Source organism: Urocampus carinirostris, chromosome 10, assembly GCF_059441175.1.
Source record: "Urocampus carinirostris isolate Australia breed hairy pipefish chromosome 10, RoL_Ucar_1.0, whole genome shotgun sequence".
NCBI classification, from domain to species: Eukaryota; Metazoa; Chordata; class Actinopteri; order Syngnathiformes; family Syngnathidae; genus Urocampus; species Urocampus carinirostris.
The window spans coordinates 27,555,791-27,574,665 of record NC_142358.1 but is presented as its reverse complement, the minus strand read 5'-3'; the positions used below and the strand labels follow the sequence as shown (position 1 = coordinate 27,574,665).

At 38.4% G+C, this 18,875-nt stretch overlaps 1 protein-coding gene across 1 annotated transcript in view; it reads right to left on the bottom strand.

Annotated features, from left to right (window-relative positions):
* Positions 1-1,634: 1,634 nt before the first annotated feature.
* LOC148358572 (uncharacterized) overlaps positions 1,635-18,875 on the bottom strand; it is a 59,458-nt gene continuing 42,217 nt past the window's right edge. Inside the window, exon 4 of the mRNA XM_088346443.1 lies at positions 1,635-2,102. Within this exon, the coding sequence (XP_088202569.1) occupies positions 1,898-2,102 (205 nt within the window). The 3' untranslated portion in view covers positions 1,635-1,897. The remainder of the gene's footprint in view (positions 2,103-18,875) is intronic.

Below are 18,875 nucleotides of genomic sequence, written 5' to 3'. Positions count from 1 at the left end.
CACTCAATAGAGTCACATACCTTGCTCACTGCTGTTGAAGCTAGCCTCTTGAAGATGAAATAAAAAAAAAAAAATCAAAAGCTAGATCAAAAAAGGTGGGAGGAATCAAAGGACGAAGAGATTTTTTTCTTCATAATTGGCCGATTCTGAAGTCCTTTTGTCAGAGCAGCAACACCTACACTGCATTTAGCCGTTATTTTTTTTTCTTTCTATATTTTTTCAACCACAGCATAGCCGAAAAAAAATTCACTAAAAGGTTTGCAATTTTTGGAGTGTGGATTAAAACAACTCGGTGACTTTCTAAAACCATCTTGTTGTTTTATTCCTAGTTTGTGTGCTGCAGTGATTTGATCATTTCAGGTGAGGCACAATCATATTAGCCAATAAATGAACCTCTATCGTATTCATAATTTGATTAGCAGAGCAATAAAGCAAGATGTAAACAGTAGCATAGGAAAAACACGTTTTACTGTCTTCCCTTAACTCATAAATTAATTCTACACGTTGCTGCTTTTGTATAAAAGCATCAATAGATATGTAATCCTCCAACAAGAAAAACAATTACGGATGAGTTGACTAGCTGTCACTATCGCCCTCTGCCGTGAAGCAAGAGAATTGCGTGCCTTACTCTGCATCTGCAGATGCTCAGCAGCGTAATAGGTTGCATACTTCAGACGCTGCCCAACTCACGATGATCGTTCGTAAGTTGAATTTGTTCGTAAGTTGTCTCAGTGCTAAATTTTGTATGTTGAAGGTTTATATAAGTATGTTTAAGGCTTGTATAAGTAACCTGTTTTTTTTTATCCTAAAAAATAAAGATTTCATAAAACAATATGCTCTAGAAAGATGAATAAAGTTAAGTTTAACTTACTTTTGGAAGATGCGCTTCAAGAGGTCCTCCTCCGTAAAAAGTGGCTGAAAAAAAACATTGACTATTTTCTCAACCGCATCAAGCTTTCTTATTCCACTTTCATTTCAAAAGAAACGTCTCACCTCATCTTTACACTTTAAACCAACCACATTGAATGGATGCACGAGATATTAAACAATAAAAACGTCAAAGTTCGCGCTGGAGATGCAGTACACGTAGTACTGTATGTTTACACATGAACTAGGAAGTAGATGCCCGATTTCTTCTTCGGGGTGGATGCTGAGTGACCTTTCCCAGCGCCACCACACGCAGGTAGAGGCGGAAAGAAGCACAACAGTAATGTCCTGTATTTGGGAAAAAGTTGCACACAGTTCAAAATCTAACTTACATTAATATCCGGATATTTTTCGACATCCCGAAATTTTTTTCAGATCAACCGTTTTACGTAAGTCGAAGTAAGTAAGGGGAGTGTCTGTAATTGTATTTATAATATTCAGAATATAATGTGAAAATTCAGTGATATGGAAAAAGAAAGTCCCAAAATATGTGAAGTTAAATGAGAGAGAACATTTACACTGAACAAAAATAACCATTTAATTTATTTTTAATTGTATATTTCCACGATGACAGGTAATGCGCAGACTCACCTGCCCCCCATGACTGCATGTCATGGACTGAAACCCTTGGAAGATTTTGGTTCTCTAAAATAAGGATTCATTCATCATTGTTAAGGTTCTTACCAAACATTTTTTCGGTGAAATGTAATTTTGCTATGTTATTTTTATATGGGAAAAAACTTTAACACTGAATATTATGATAATCATTTAATATATTTTTAATTGTAAATTTCCCTGATGACAGGTGGGCGGCACGGCGGCTGGGTGGTTAGCGCGCAGTCCCAAATTCACCTACCGCAGGAGCTTGCATGTTCTCCCCGTGCCTGCGTAGGTTTCCTTCGGGCACTCTGGTTTCCTCTCACATTCCAAAAACATGCATGTCAGGTTTATTGGCTGGTCCAAATTGTCCCTAGGTATGAATAAGAGAGTGAGTTGTCTGTCTCTGTGTGCCCTGCGACTGGCTGGCAACCATTTCGGGGTGTCCCCTGCCCACTGCTTGAAGATGGATGGGAACCCGCGCGATCCTTGTGAGGATAAGCGGTGCAGAAAATGGATGGGTGGATGGATGATGACAGGTGAGGCACAGCCTTACAGCCTCCCCTGGCTGCACATCACTGGTGTACAGAAAATGGAGAAAAGTGAGTACGAATAGCATTTTCCATAAAACTAGACCTGATAAATGTCAGTTTGAAAGTTTGAAAAATCTACTAATATACGTGCTATTTGGTCAAGAATATGTATGGTAGACAACAACTTTTCTCTAACTAATGTTTCTGTTCTTCTGGCCCATGAAGCTAGCATGGTCATGCTCTCTCCTATCTTTCGATTTAATTTCCCCCTATGTTCCGGTCCGGGCCCTTCGCTATGAAAACGCTCATCTACAATCAATCTCAAGAGCCAAGAAGAGATCTGCATGTTCGAGAGTGTTCTCCATCCGGGCCCTGGTGCTGTGGAATGCTCTTCCCCTTGAGATTCGATCTGCAACCTCAGTGGAAATGTTTAAATCTAAGCTTAAAACACACTTCTAATCCATAGCATATGAATAACCTATATTTTGTGTAGATAACATGTGGATTATGTGGCCTCTGTAGGTTTTAGATGAGGGGATGGTGTCATAATAGTCTGTACTTGCAATAGTCTTTGTTATGTGCAGCCGTTTCAGACTCTTTGTGATTAAGGGCTATACAAATAAACATGACTTGACTTGACTTAAAGGGAAAGTCAAAAGAGACATATTTTACTTGAATTAAGCCAAAATTTAGAAATAAAATGGTGCTTTCTCATCACTCCTCTTCCTTGTGATTTTAGCACTCATTTCTAGTTCCACATATGGCAAATTACAGTGGTCAAATTTAAATTTAAAATGGTCTGCATTTATATAGTGCTTTTCAAGGCAATGAAGACCTCCCAAAGCGCTTTACAATGTGCTTCACATTTACCCATTCCCACACACTCAGATTACCTATAGCAGCATCAGCCATGCAACCGGGGGCATTAGGGATTCAGTGTCTTGCCCAAGGACACTTCAACATATAACACTCGAACCTGCGACCTTTTGAACCCAAGTCGACCACTTTACCTCCTGGGCAACTGCCGGCCTTTGGTTAAATGATAAACACTGTCCTTTTAAGTTTATATCTGAAAATAATCTTTCCAATGTGTCAATCAACAAGTTCAACATTTAAACCACGAAACCAAAATGTTCTCAAGTAAAGCAAATACTGTTTGATGCTTTAGGAGGTTGTTAATATTATGACCTTGCCTCCAACAATATAGCCGTTTATGTCAGCCAAATTGTAACTAATCTGAGGTTTAAAGCGATTCTTCTTAACGCGTGATGTGGACTTTTGGTTCGTCTCCCGGACTTTGGTCCTGTCGAAGCCATAATGGTGGTACCCCGCTGTGGACGACAGGGTGCCTTTGCCTAAGTAGCTCCTCTAAAGTCTGTGTAGTTTCAGGTTGAGCAAATCCTCCCCTCAGACAATGCTGCTCCGCTTGGCTAACGTATTGTTCGGCCTGTGGGAACCAACTTCCTATATTAAGAAAGCGGGAGAGGGAGTGAGCAAACGTCTGCTTGTTCTGCCACTTGCTTCAGACATAATAGGCTTCTTAGAGTGATGAAAGACAGTGGGAGAAAGATGCACAGACTTCACACTTCACTGCTTCCCTCCGTCTTCCTATAATGTTTCCCTTTCCCTCCAGCACAAACACTTTTCTTGCAAAAGAAAGTCTTTTGAGGCATGCAACCAAGCAGGCCATCAAAGGTGGCCAGATGCCACACACACTACGGCCAATGCAACCACTATACGCCCACACACACTTTTCTCAGCGTTTTTTCAAACAATTGAACCTTTTTGGGGCTGTTTTCTTCCCCATTTTACACTTTCCCGACTAAAGACATCAAACAGCCAACTATGGGTGGGCGATATAATCATATAAGATGATGGACAAAAGGAGCCAGCAATGGAGACAGCGTGAGAGGGGGAGGTGGCGGGGGGCGTGAAGGGCCGTGCGTCGCGTGACACATAAAGTCTGTTTTTAGTAACAAAATCCAAGTTAAAGATCAACAAAGAGGAACAATGACGGGTCCATAATTAAAAAAAAGGTAAACTTGAGAGAAGCTCCGCCCAATCAGAGCTTAATGATTGACATTTTAGGCTCAAAGACTTGAAATTCCGTTCAAGTCGGGCTTCGCCTTGGGCTTACGATCTTTACTTTAACTTGAAAATGGTGGACAAAACTTTTTTCAAAGGCTTGCTTGCCTCAGAATTGTTCAATCTTTCTTTAATAAACTAACACAACAGTACAGTTTCCTTGAGCATCTCAGTTTCTTCAAGTTTAACTGCTGTTGGTGCAATCGCTTTGGTGGATTACTGCCCCCTGCCAAATCAGAGTTTGTGAAATCTGTGACGTTACCCGAATCTTGATTGCAGGCGCTCAGACACCAACTCGTCAACCGATTGGCTAAACCAACCGCTCTATATCCACATTGATGTTATGCCTCAGAGCCAGCAGAACTGAAAACGCCACCGGGTCGATGTCTGCGTCTTGCAAAAACTAATGGCTGTATTATGATTGGTTAAATGCTTAAATATGGAAGCATTGCAACCAGGGAGAAGCAATGAAATGAAGCTGACAGAGAATTCAGAATTGTTTAATAAGTATTGATGGACGCAATATAATTAACAGATATTTTTAGCCCAGAAGAGAAGGCCTTGCTGGCTCTGAGAGACCATTGCTGACCGTGAGTTTGGCAAGAGCTCGAATACTGACTAAACGTGTGCAGAGTCTCACATTGATGAAAATGTGTTATAGAACCAACATTTATCTGTACTTTCCTTTGTTGATTTAACCAAAACAACTTCTGACCTTGTGTGTATTTAGATTCTTTGAAACCCTTCAAGTAGTTTCTGAGCTATAGGCATTTGGAACGGGGTCAACCATTTTGGAACACCCTGTTGTATTTATTATTTGTATTCCACCTTTGAAGAATGGGGGAACTACTCCACGGGGAAGTCTCATCTGTCTAGACATACGAGAAAGAATAAAACCCGGAGTTGTTCCAGGCTAACAAGAGGAAGTCTTTTAGAAGAAACATGTCTTCAGAGTCTAAATAGCCTGTATAGGGCATGTGTACTGAGAGATTAAGCCATCTTTGAAGTCTTCCATACATCAGTTCAAAACTCCCTTCCCCTGTTCTTTAAGCTAATAAGCTTAAATCTTCCAGCTCAACTCTTCCAACAGCCAAGACCATGAAAAAGACAGAAGAGGGGGGCAAAGAAAAAAAAACTTTTAATCCCAGCTTTGATGAAACGTTATGAAGAGAACCTTCAAAGTTGCCCCTTAAACTTTAGCGACAAGGAGGCTCTCAAGCTGTGGCGGATGGAGGAGACCCTAGCGCAGAAGCCATATGCACTATATGAGAATTCTGTTGGGCCAAAGCCACATTCCTAAGATGTGACAGCAGCATGCAATGTAAATACGAGCATAAACTCATAGTGACCCCGTGTTCTGCATGTGCAGCAATCAGAGGCTCAGCGAGCGAGGATTAAGCTCGTGCAGGCAAGGCGGACGATGTAGCGAGGAAAGGGGGTGAAAAATGAAAATCAGTGTGTCAAAGGAAAAGGAAAAGAGGATCAGAGATAGAGGTGACGAGCTGGGCGGAGGGATGAAATGAGGAGCGGGCGTAGGGTTAGCATTCAACTGTCATTTTCCTGCACAGTGAGAGAGAGAAAGAGAGAGTGCTTAGGTCTGGTTTCTATAGAAACTGGAGGCTGTTCTGTGGAAAACAGTGAAACATTAAGCAAGGAAGGAGGAGAGGACGGCTAAAAGGTCAAAACCAGTGTTGGGCACGTTACTTTAAAAAAGTAAATAGTTATAATCACTCACTACTTCTTCCAAAAAGTACCCGAGTTAGTAACTGAGTTACTCTATAGTAAAAGTAACTAGTTACCATGGAAAGTGACTATTTCCTTTACTTTAAAAAGAAGCGGTATGTCAAAGAATTTGAAATTATTGTATGAATAAAAATAAAAAATATTCATTAAAGAAGAAGTAGTAAACACAATTATCATCATATAAATATGCTTTTTGGTCACTTTTAGTCTACACAGTTTGCATTCCATACTTGTTTTCAATAGGACGACGCACTAGAGTGGCATCTGGGGGTCAAATAATACACATTGTCCTTCTAATGTTTCTTTAAATCAGGATCAAGTTTATCAAGATAAAAGGTTGAGGAACATACCCAATGTTGCTTGATACAAACCATGAAATATTCAGTCATGATTAAGGATACATCTCAATTTCAGATGTTGGAAAACTTTCCTACTCTAAATCCAAGGTTGCAGCAACTGTGCAAGTACCAAAAACCTCAAAATATGGCCTGGCATTGCCCTAACACTAAAATCTGGTGTCTGAACTCAAAAACAGGTCAAATAAATGCAATTTAGGCCACTCTTGATATGTTTTCTCTAGAGATGGGCAAGTACCATCACCAAGTCATACCTAAGACTTATAACATTGGTAAAAAATGGCGGCGCCCTCTGTTGGCTGCGGCTGCATCGGCTCGCTACAACGGGTCAGGTGTATCGACATTTCGTTCTGTGTACATTGTTACAAAGAATGACAATACAAAGGAAATTATTATTATTAATTATTATTATTATTATGTGTCAGTGGTTATACCAAGCTTTTGAGGGATCTTAATCACAATGGTAGTTGCCATTGAACCATTTTACTTATTCCCTGCCAGCTACAATAAATGTATTGAACAGTTTATGGTTCAGTAGACACTCAAAAACGAGTGAAGACATACAGTGTTGGTCAAAAATTTGCATACACTTATGAAGAACGTCATGTCTCTCTTGGGTTTCTACAACAGGACAATGACCCCAAACACACATCGAAAATTGGAATGGAATGGCTAAATCAGGCTAGAATTAAGGTTTTAGACTGGACTTTCCAAAGTCCTGACTTAAACCCCATTGACAACTTGTGGAAACAAGTCCATGTCAGAAAGCCATCAGATTTTACTGAAATGCACCAATTCTGTCAAGAGGAGTGGTCCAAGATTCAACCAGAAGCTTGCCAGAAGCTTGTGGATGGCTACTAGTGAAAATGGCCATGGGACACGTTACCAGAGATTAGTGTTGCTGTATGTATATTTTTGACCTAGCAGATTTGATCACTATTTCTGTTAAGCCATAATAAAGTCATAAAAGAACCAAACCTCATGAAAGTTCTTTGTTACGCAAAACAATCTGTTCAAATCACTCTATCGGAGAAAATTCAGAGTTTTAGAAATAACTGGAAACTCAACAGTTGTTCACAAATGTATGTAAACTTTTGTCCACAACTGTAAATTGATTTTAAACTTGCAAGGAGAACAGGAGAGGACATTCCCATTCAATAAGAAATTCTAACCTGTAGTTTATGCCCTCCCCTGAGCCCTTTTTTTTATTATCAATCAATCAAATGTATTTGTACAGCAGTTTTTAGGCAAATAACAGTTAAAATATAATAAAAGTAAAATAAATAGTAATAAAAATAAAATCTCAGAAAAGGGACCTGAGGGGGGCTTATCCACACTGATAGATTTCTGTTGCCTGCAATTCCATGAAGTTACAAAAGCAGACCTACCCTAAAGGGTGTGGAATCAAAGAACAGTGATATTATTGGTTGATCGTGACGAAGATGTAAACAGTGCATAATAGTCAAAATAAATTATTGGCATCCTAAGCATCTCCTTTGCAATTGGTCAATATCAAAATCTCAATAGCTGCCTTACTATTTATCTGAAATTAATATACCGGTAATTTAAAATTCCCATGAATTAAATGCAACATAAGAAAAAATATTTCTTTTTTCGGATTTTTGCAAATCAGTTTCTGAGAAAACGTGCTATTGAACATTTCTTGAGTTCAGTCTTTAGCTTTTGTAATATTTATTCACATTATCTTTTTTTATTACTTTTTCTAGGAATTTTTACTTTTAATAAGAAAATAAAAAAATAAATAGAAATAAAAGTAGAAAATAACATAGAAAACAACTATTCATATCTACTGATGTGAAACCATAAACGGAATTGGCCAACAGTTTGAAGGGAAGGGACAGTGTGTATCATCTGACCACAAATGCTGCAGTATTTTGTCGTGCAACTGAAATTAAGGGCTAAAAAGCGCAAAGAAAAATACAAATGACGGAGACGCAAAGTGACGCACCCGCACCAATTTTCTTCTCTTTTTTTGCGCAGACTTTTAAAAGGTTTTTGGTATTCAGTGTCAGGACCCAGTAGCATTCGTTTACTCAGTTTTATTGATAAGAGGGAGAGGAGGGCTTGCTTCCACGTTCCGAGGATCGACGGACACGGGTAGCAGGTGGCGGGAAACGCGGAAGTGGCGCTTCCGTGTCGAGCGAGGATGATCGTAGACTTGCAGGAATACTAGTCGTTAGCCGGGGCGGGAGAGCAGGGCGGTATCGAGTTCGAAAACAAGGTCGGCAACCTGTGTCAGGCAGGTAGCGGGGCAAAACAGGTCGGATATCGGGAAGGCAAAACAGGGCGGAGTCAGGTCCGGAAACAGGTTGGCAAAGGGTAGGTAGAAGAAAACAGGGCAAGAAAAATGTCGGACGGAATGAGCTTGCCTAGCTGGGAGCATAGGGTCGCAACGATCAGACGGCGTCCTCTTGAAAGCCGGTGGTTTAGAAGGAGTCTCTTAGCCAATCAGCTCTCAGGGCTGTTGGCGCCAATTGAACAGTCACAGCTTCCCTGAATCGGCAATCATGACAATTCGGGGGTACCCCTAGCAGCAAGATAGCTTCCTTTAGATGGACCTCATAACAAAAATGCAGCTTTCTCAATATAGAAGCAGGGTTGGGTAAGGTTACTTTCAATTACTTTTGGATTACTCCAATACCAAATATGCTAATAAAAGACAAAAGAAACAAAATATGAATAAAATGATGACTAACAACACGTGGTAAGCTTTCCTTCCTGGCTTTGATCTCTTTGATCTCCGGCAAAACTAACATAAAATGCGACAGAAACAAAATGAAAATAAATCCAAACAGCTTGCCAACATCATTTTTGCCGTTCCATGTATTCCGTTACTCCCCAAGCCTGCACAAAATTTAGTAATTTTATTCATATTCAGTTTCTTTTGTCTTTTATTAGCATATTTGGTATTGGAGTAATCCAAAAGTAATTGAAAGTAATCCAGTTAAAGTAACCCTACCCAACCTTGTATAGAAGTATTTAAAAAAATGCATGTAATAGTTTATGTATTTCCCCCTATTATCTAAATCAACATTGTTTTTTTATCAACAAGTGGCGCTAAATTATACACACTCTCCCTGCGTTTTTTCTTTTATACAACTTGCATCTTTTACATTCATTTGAGTTGTTTTGAGTCAGTAAATCAAAAGAAATTGATCTTAAACAGTATACAATCAAAAAGACCCATTTTTTTCAAAGGCCTTCCATTATTCAAGCGGGTGTTTAGGCCCGGCGCAAAAGGAGAAACCTCGAGAACAGGTACACTGAAAAGATAAGATTGCAGAGCAAACAAAAGTGAAAATGTATCCGTGCTCCGTGCTCCATGCTTGAGCAGCCAGAAAGCGGAGACGTTTGTGAGAGCTTTTATATATTTTAGGAATGGTCACAGGATACATTTTACAGACGCTGCCCAATTTACGGATGAGATAGGGTTCGTTAGTTGAATTTGTTCGTAAGTTGCTTCAGTGCTATATTTCGTGTGTTTAAAGTTTATATAAGTATGTTTAGGGATTGTATAAGTAACCTGTATTGTTTTGAAACTGAAAAATAAACGTTTCATAAAATAATATGCTCTATAACGTTACAAAGCAGGCTAAATAATAAAGCATACTACTGAAAGACAAAGCTACACATTAGGCGCTGACATTCTGTGGTCTGTGAAGCCCTTTGACTCCTTGTGATTAAGGGCGTCACAAATAAACATGACTTGACTTTAAAGATGTATAAAGTTAAGTTTAACTTACTTTTGGAAGACTTCCTCCTCGGTGGTAAAAAGTGGATGGAAAAAAAAGCGGTCTAACCATTTTCTCAACCGCATCAAGCTTTCTTATTCCACTTTCATTTCAAGAGAACCGGCGCGCCTCTTCTTTACACTTTACATTATATTGAATGGATGTACGAGATGTTAAACAATAAAAATGTGAAGTTTCTTAGCGCGCTAGAGATACAGTACACGTAGTACTGTATAGGTTTGCACACGAACTAGGAAGTTTCCTTTTTATCTTTCCCTCTTTCTCTCTGTCTACTTTCTGACTCTCTTTCCTTCTTTCTTTCTCTCTTTCCTTTCCTTCTTTCTTTCTCGCTTTCCTTTCCTTCTTTCTTTCTCTCTCTCCTTTCCTTCTTTCTTTCTCTCTTTCCTTTCCTTCGTTCTTTCTCTCTCTCCTTTCCTTCTTTCTTTCTTTCCCTTCCCTCCTTTCCTTCTCTCTCTCCTTTCTCTCTCTCCTTTCCTTCTTTCTCTCCTTTCCTTCTTGCTCTCCCTTCTCTCTCTCTCTCTCCTTTCCATCTTGCTCTCCTTTCTCTCTCTCTCTCTGAGAGTCCTGACAGCCTGATAGAAGAATCTGTCCTTGAGCCTGCTGGTTCTAACTCTGAAGAAAACCGCTCATATGCTTCACTAGTATGGATTTTTATTATTATATAACAAATTTAGAAGTTAGAACTTGATTTTATTTGCGTGACAAATTCTCTTTTTTACCATAAGGAGGAGGTAAATAATACACAACGTCCTTTTAGAAGAATAGTGAGATATTTAAAATCATATTTGATGAAGCAGCTCTATGATATAATTTTGCTAAAAAAATATTTACTGTGATTCGCATGCCCCACATGCAATTTAAAAGAAGCTGAAAAAGAATTTTGATTAAAAAAGTTTTTCCCAATACCTTAGACAAATTCACATTCAAATAGTAATCATGTTACCTCTGAATGGATTTCCTTGGCCGGTTACTTTAATTAATCCTTTTATTCATGGACATTTTTGGCCACTTTCTTCCGTGAAAGTTCGACATCTCAATTTGTTACTTTTTAAGGCTTGGTGATTGTGACATGGAGTTATCTGACGGCTATTCTTATTCATTTGATCTTTCTCTCTCTGACGTTCTTCTTCATTTCTTTCTTTCTTTTTCTGTCTCTTTCCTTCTCTTTTCCTCTCCTTTTTCTCCCTTTCTCTCTGTTGTGCCCTCTCCCTCAATTGTGCTCTCTCCATTTAGCTTTTTCCCTTTTCATGTTTCTCTTAGCTTCTTCTCTTTCTCTCTCTCTTTCTCCCCTGTTCTCTCTCTCTCTTTTTATCTCTCTCATTCCTTTCTTTCTTTCTCTGAAACTTACTAGTCCTGCCCCATGAGATTGTTTTTTCTAGCATGTGGCCCCCAGCTAGAATGAGTTTGACACTCCTGGGTTAAAATAAGACATAAAATAGACATAATGGTTTAAATAAAATTAACAAAAATCATTTTTGTGCTGGAAAATTCTTGTCTTGTCAGCCTATTAAGCAGATTTTAAGTAATATTTTTTTTTTTTTTACGATATATCTAACTTTTAATCCACTTGTTTGTACTTGTTTTTCCTAAAATAAGAAAACAATCCTTAGATAATTTTGGCATATTTTAAATATGTTTTGTAATTTTACTAAAAAATAATTATTAAACTCAACTTTAGAAAAAGCAAGCTTTAAAGGGAGTTTGTATTATTTGACCACTCTGGCTGTGCTGTGTTCTCCAACTGAAACTGAGTGCTACAAAGCACAAGGGAGATTACAAACTATGGAGACGCAAAGTGACTTAAATGCAAGGTCTTTCGGGGTACCCACAGCAGCAAGATGCTGGGCGATCATGTGGGCTGCCTACGGGTAAGCCTCATGTAAAATAAACACTAATTTCTTGACCTACGGGTATTTATATACAGTATATATACACAATCGTAGTATTTCTGCTTATTATTTCAATCAATGTCGATTTTTTGGAAGGATTTTTCTTTACTATTGGGAGGCACTAAATAATACACACTGTCCCTTTAGCACTACGATAAAACAAAATCATTGTACACAAGATAATTATTGCGACTTTTTTCTTACAAGATGTGTTTTAACTGGACGTTTTGCAATTTCATGTCTTTCATATGCCTCAATAGTGTCGGAATAATGTTGGCTTTTAAGAGACTTAGTTTTACTCCACATAGAGACAATGGAATTTACAAACTCAATTGATTGCTTATTTTCTGTATAATCCATATAAACCATAATCCAGATGTAGCTAATGTAGCTAACCAACAAATCCACGACGGACTAAGACATCGCAAAATGCTTTGGCCCCACCCCCTTTCTTCTTCTGTTTAGTCCCTCTGGATACATTAGTAGCCTTTTCCATTTTTGTGACATAGTGTATAATGTATAAGACTCCAAACCGGCTTCCATCCCATTGTAATGTCTTTCTCTGTTACCTTGCCTGTCGTGTGTCTGGCTTCCTCTTTAGCTGAGCCCCATCCTCAGATGGCTTCTGACCTACATTCGCCCGCCGAGCTTTTGAGTGCGTATTTGTGTGCGTGCATGCCAAATCGCGACACGGTTTCACTGGCACAAGCCGAGGATGGATTGAGAGCGCACGAGACTGCGAGTGAACATCAACAACAAATGTATTTTGTGTTGGCGTAACTTGAAAACAAGGGCACGTGATATTAATCTCGATTATGAAACATTTGAGGTTTCTTGTAATTCCTTTCTTGAGATACTCTTTTCTGTGTTGGAAATACTGCAGTGTTTCAAATGTGTCACAGTAATTATCATCAGTTTTGGGACTAATTACAAAGGAACGCTTTCCTGCAATTTCATGAAATTACTTTACTTGGTAAGAAATACTGTAAAGCAGAGGTTAGCAAGCACAGGACCAGTACTGGGTCGTGGGTCATTTGGTACCGAGCTGCACAGAAACAAATAAAATCCGCCTTATTTTGGACAAAAGTTGCCTTATTTATTAATATACCAAGTGTAACGCACAATTTTTTCACCCACAATAGAATTCAGAGTTGGATCGTGTAGTGTTTTACTGAATTATTTCAGCATTGACACAACACTGGATGCAACTGACATTGAACCTGGATCGCAGCGGTAAGAACTATAGAATAGAAGTGTGTTTTGAGCTTAGATTTGAACATTTCCACTGAAGTTGCAGATCGAATCTCAGGGGGAAGAGCATTCTACAGCACCGGGGCCTGAATGGAGAACGCTCTCGAACCTGCAGATCTCTTCTTGGATCTTGGTATCACTAGTAGACCAGCATTTTCAACTGTAACTAATTACAGACACTCCCCTACTTACGGTCATTCGACTTACGGAAAACGGTAGATACGAACATTTTTTTCGGGCTGTCGAAAAATATCCGGACATAGCTGTAAGTTAGATTTTGTATCTTGTGCACCTTTTACCGAGTACAGGGAAGTACTGTAGTGCTTCTTTCCGCCGCTACAGGCGTGTGGCGCTGTGAGAGGTTACCCAGCATCCACCCTGAAGAAGAAATCCGCTTCCTCTTCCTAGTTCATGTGTAAACATTCGATACTGTATCTCCAGAATATTGACGTTTTTATTGTTTAATACCTCGTGCATCTATTCAATATGGTTGTTGTAAGGAGTAAAGAAGAGTCGAGCCGTTACATTTGAAATGAAAGTGGAATAAGAAAGCTGGATGCGGTTGAGAAAATGGTCGGATGGCTTTTTTTTCGGCCACTTTTTACTACAGAGGAGGACTTCTTGAAGCACATCGAAGTTAAACTCAACTTTATTTTATCTTTATAGAGCATATTATTTTATGAAATGTTTATTTCTTAGTACCAAACAATAAAGGTTACTTATACAAGCCTTAAATATTCCTATATAAAACTTTAACATACAAAATATAGCAGTGAAGCAACTTTCTCTCGTTTGTAAGTAGGGCACCGTCTTACTGTTTTTCAGTGACATACACAACAGTGGTTATCATAGTATTATTCCCAACCTTAAATTTCTCTAGGTTTAAAAACCAAGGAGTACATCCAGGCAAAGTGACCCCCCCTGAAAAAAAAAAAAAGTTATTGTGTGGATTATTGACCCCACTCGTTACAATTTTGTTGCTATATTTAGTGACATTGCTGAAACCCATGTTTAAAAAAAGTCAGTCTCAAATCTGGAATGACAAAGCTTCCCAAGCTACTGGCATGCTCTAATAAAGCGTTGACATGGAATTTATAAAGGCATCTTGTCAGAGCTCCCAGACACTCAACGAGTATATAAATAGAATCTAAGAATAAAAATATCTCAAATAACACGTGGTGTGTGGGGGGAGGCGACGTACTTGACTTACCGTGACCGTTTTCTGCGAGTAATGGAGGAATAAACAAGCATTTCATTCGGCCACTGCAACAAAACATCGCTTTGTTAGTCATTAGAAAGGTGTTTAATGATCAAATAATAAGGATTTGTTTTTACGAATTAAATTAGGTCCGGCTTTGATGATGAGTTAAAAACGAAGAAGTAATTTTAAGACATTCAAGCTACTCAGAATTTCCATTTCTGGTTATTATGTTTAATTATGGGCGGCACGACGGCTGAGTGGTTTGCAAATCTGCGAAACAGTTCCGAGGTCATGAGATCAAATTCTTCTGTGTGGCGTTTGCATGTTCTCCCCGTGCCTGTGTGGGTTTAATCCGGGCACTCAGGTTACCTCCCACATTCCAAAAACATGCATGTCAGATTAATTGGCTGGTCCAAATTGTCCCAAGGTGTAAATGGGCAAGTATGTCTCTGTGTGCCCTGCGACTGGCTGGTAACCAGTTCAGGGTGTCCCCTGCTCACTGCCCGAAGATAGCTGGGATGGTTTCCAGCACCTCCAGCGACCCTACTGAGGATAAGCGGTACAGATAATGGATCGATGTTTAATTATGTAGGTCTGAGAATTAAAAAAAATAATTGAAAGTTTTTTTGATTTTTGGATGATTACCGACACATTATTGAATGAAAATGAAATGTTCAAACTAAATTTGTCTTTTAATCCCCCCCTAAAAGTTTATCTACCTTATTTTTAAAGAAGCTCTCTAGTAAGATTTGTCTTTTGTAATTATCGCATGTCTTTTTATTTTTTAATTTTTGCTTCCAATCATCCTCTTGAAAAACATTTGTCCTTCAAATGAAGGCCACATCATTTACTATAAAATTACCCCTTGAGTAATATTCAAAAAATGTCTAAATCAATATAATAACTCATCATCATTTTTCTTGAGATTTGACAATTGTGTCAGAGGTTGCAGCCATTATTTTTGATGAAAAAATTAAATCAAGCATAATATGAATAAGACGGACCAACGTTTTTGCCAAACTATTTGAGCAGAACACATAACAGCAACACTTGTGAAGCAGGAATACTTGCATATGGAGGACTAATACTGTCATAAGTACAAATAAATCAATACCTGCAAATAAACGCCTTACAAATAAATTAACACATGAATAAATCACGTACTACGTATTTATAAGACAAAAATTCAATTTATCTATATTTTGATGCATTATGTCTTTGATTTTTTTCATTTTTTAAATTTATTTTGTTGTGTATCGGTTAAGTGAAAAGTGCACCATGCCCTGCTTGCTGTGGAGGTAAGACATTACTAGCCGAATTGTTCGTGAAATATCAACCAACAGGAGAAAAGCTCAGGCAGCTGGACCGCTTCCTCATTTGTATAAAATTTTGTTATGAGAAAATGCACGAAGAAATATTGTACATGAAAAAAAACCACGATACAGAATAAAAACTGAAATGAGTAAATGACGCAGCACGGCGGCGCAGTGGTTAGCGCTTGTGCGGCACAGTTCATGTCATGGGAACCTGTCGTGGGTTCAAATCCAGCTCCAGACTTTCTGTGCGGAGTTTGTATGTTCTCCCTGTGCTTGCGTGGGTTTCCTCCGGGCACTCCGGTTTCCTCCCACATTCCAAAGACATGCATTTCAGGTGAATTGGCCGGTCCAAATTGTCCCTAGGTGTGAATGAGCGAATGAGTTGTCTGTCCCTGTGTGCCCTGCGATTGGCTGGCAACCAGTTCAGGGTGTCCCCTGCCCACTGCCCGATGATTGCTGGGATGGGCTCCAGCCCCCCCGCGACCCTACTGAGGATAAGCGGTAAGGCTAATGAGATGAGATAAGTAAATGACATAATAAAAATTAATAACATAGTGTTTAAAAACACACACAACGGGAAAAAAACTGAAATAAATAAATGACAAAATAAAATAAATACATAGCTTTTGTCATATATGTAAGTATTGCATGATTTGTGAATATGTGTTCATTTGTTTGTACGGGGTAAATTTTATGTATTCATTTTTTTACACATTTTGTTTGAAATTTTTTCATGGGTTGAGTACATAAATTGCTGAGCAGTTCAATACCAATTGTGTGTGTAGCCTAAAAACCTGCTGGATTTAATCATTTTTTAACTAATTCATGTAAACAAAATTGGGCGGTCTAGTAAAGATATCAGGTAGCGGTATTATTGTCGATACTAGCCTCTTTTAAGGTTTAGAGGTTTGGGAGCCTAACGACCAGGAATCTGAAATGATAAAGATGGTAAATTCCCATTTAATGCATGAAATATTCAGGAAAACATTAGGTTAGAATATAAAAGTATTTGTTTTAAAAGTATCAGTTATTTTTTTCAGAGGCAAGTAAATGTTGTATATTAATAGTATTGGTGTTTGCTACCAGGATCATTTGGTAGCAGTCCCAAAAAATGTGGCAACAAACATCCCAATGAGAATAACGAAACCGTTAAAACAAGCGATCTACGAAAGTGATGTGGAGATCGTTGCGACGTCACTCTTTCTTGGCTGTATCCGAAACGACACTTTCCCTGCAAAGGGTGTGGCAGATACAAAAAAAGATAACTGCAGTAAGGTGAATGTAAACTTAACTGAAAGAGCGAAACGCTGTTCACATATTCACAGCAAGCGGTCTCTCCATATCTCTCCCCTTGATCAATTATTTAAGTTCAAGTATAATCCAAAGGAGTCATTTCCCAATACAGCAGTTACTAACTTGCCAGCGAAACAAAGCTTCCACTCATGCATGAATTAATAATCATGTCATAATTTGTCTTAGACCCAAAATAACACTGTTTTATATAAGTGTTATTCAACCGATGTACTGTGAGACCATGTGTAGCATGCTAAAGAAAATTGCCCATTTTTATAATTGTAAAAAAACCACGGCATTGTTTATTATCTTTGCTTTCCATTGATCAGCCGAGTAGCTGTAACATTCCTCCATATCAGTAGGTGGCAACAGATTACTATTCTTTTTTCTTTTGTGTACTAATTTTTTCCTCGTAGGGTAGTACAGGGACAAATATCAAATACCATAGATTAAGCAGTCTAATACTGCCCTATGAAGAGAATAAGAAAATAAATAAAATAGAATACACTTTTGCTTACTGCTATTAGTTTTTTATTTTATAAAATAAAGTTGAAACCTAGTAAAACATAGTTTTGTCCCACCGGTAGATAACATTTTTTCTCATTTGAATCATGTCAATCAGGGGCGGCAGTAGCTCAGGACGTAGAGCGATCGTTTTAGGATTAAGGGATCCCAATTCGAATCCCGGCTTATCCGTGTTACATGTCGAAGTGTCCTTGGGTAAGACACTGAACCCCCAATACCCCCAATAAGCAGGTTAGCGCCTTACATGGCTGCACAGATCACGGCCGCTATTGGGAAATGTGAAGCACAATGTAAAGCGCTTTGGGAAGTCATTGACTTGAAAAGCGCTATATAAATGCAGATCATTTCATCATTACTGCATTTCCTGGAGTATAAGGCGCACCTGAAAACCCCAAATTGGCCTAAAATTTTAAAGAAGGAAATTAAATATTAGTCAAGTGAAGTCACATTCATTTGTATAATAGCCCTTAATCACACAATGTCTCAGAGGACTGCACAGGTTACAATTACACCATGCCCTGATCTTAAACCAACATGTGGGAAGGGAAAAACTCAAAAATGAATGAGGAAAATAAGAAACCTTGAGGTGGGGCCTCACAAGTGGTAATCCTTCTTCCAGGATGACCAGGGTGGAATAGATTTTGCATTGGGTAATGATACACAAAACATAGCGAACATTAATAAGAAAAACAGGTAGGATGTAAAAATTTGTCCAGAAAGTCCATGACAGAAACAAAACCTCGATCATGTAAAATTGTCCAAAAAGTCTATGACAGAATTGATGCAGCTTCTCATCTCTGCCGCCTGGTCGATGCAGATGTTAACATATGACAAATGATATTGCATACATTAACTGCTTTGCCTTTGAGAAACATATAGAGTGGTCTTCGAGTACCCTTTCGAGGCTAATATGTCAATTGCTTGATGCTAAAATTAATTTTGGTGGTGAAATGTTGATTTAAGTTATATGAAACAAGTTATTTTATTTATTTTTTATGTAACCCTAATTCTTACTGTAGTTTTAAATCTATGCTCCCTATCGGCCAGTGCGTTCTATATGTCAAAAATATATCACAAAAGACTATTTGGGGGTGCACCTCATAATCAGGTGAACCTCTTAGCGTGGGAAATATGGTAATCTTGTTATTTACCTTAAAAAAAAGGGTTCGTACAACTTTATCATGGCCAAATTCAAGCATTTTTTAAGGACTTTCAAAGTAAATATACCAATTCCTTCAGTACTATTAAAAAATGAATCAGGTGTGAAGCATGTATTTTGCACATCCACAATATATCTGCAATTTATACTGTATATAGGATTATTAATATTGCCTGTGCATTTATCAAGACATAGTTTTTAGATCTTGAGTAAATTGCAAATATTTT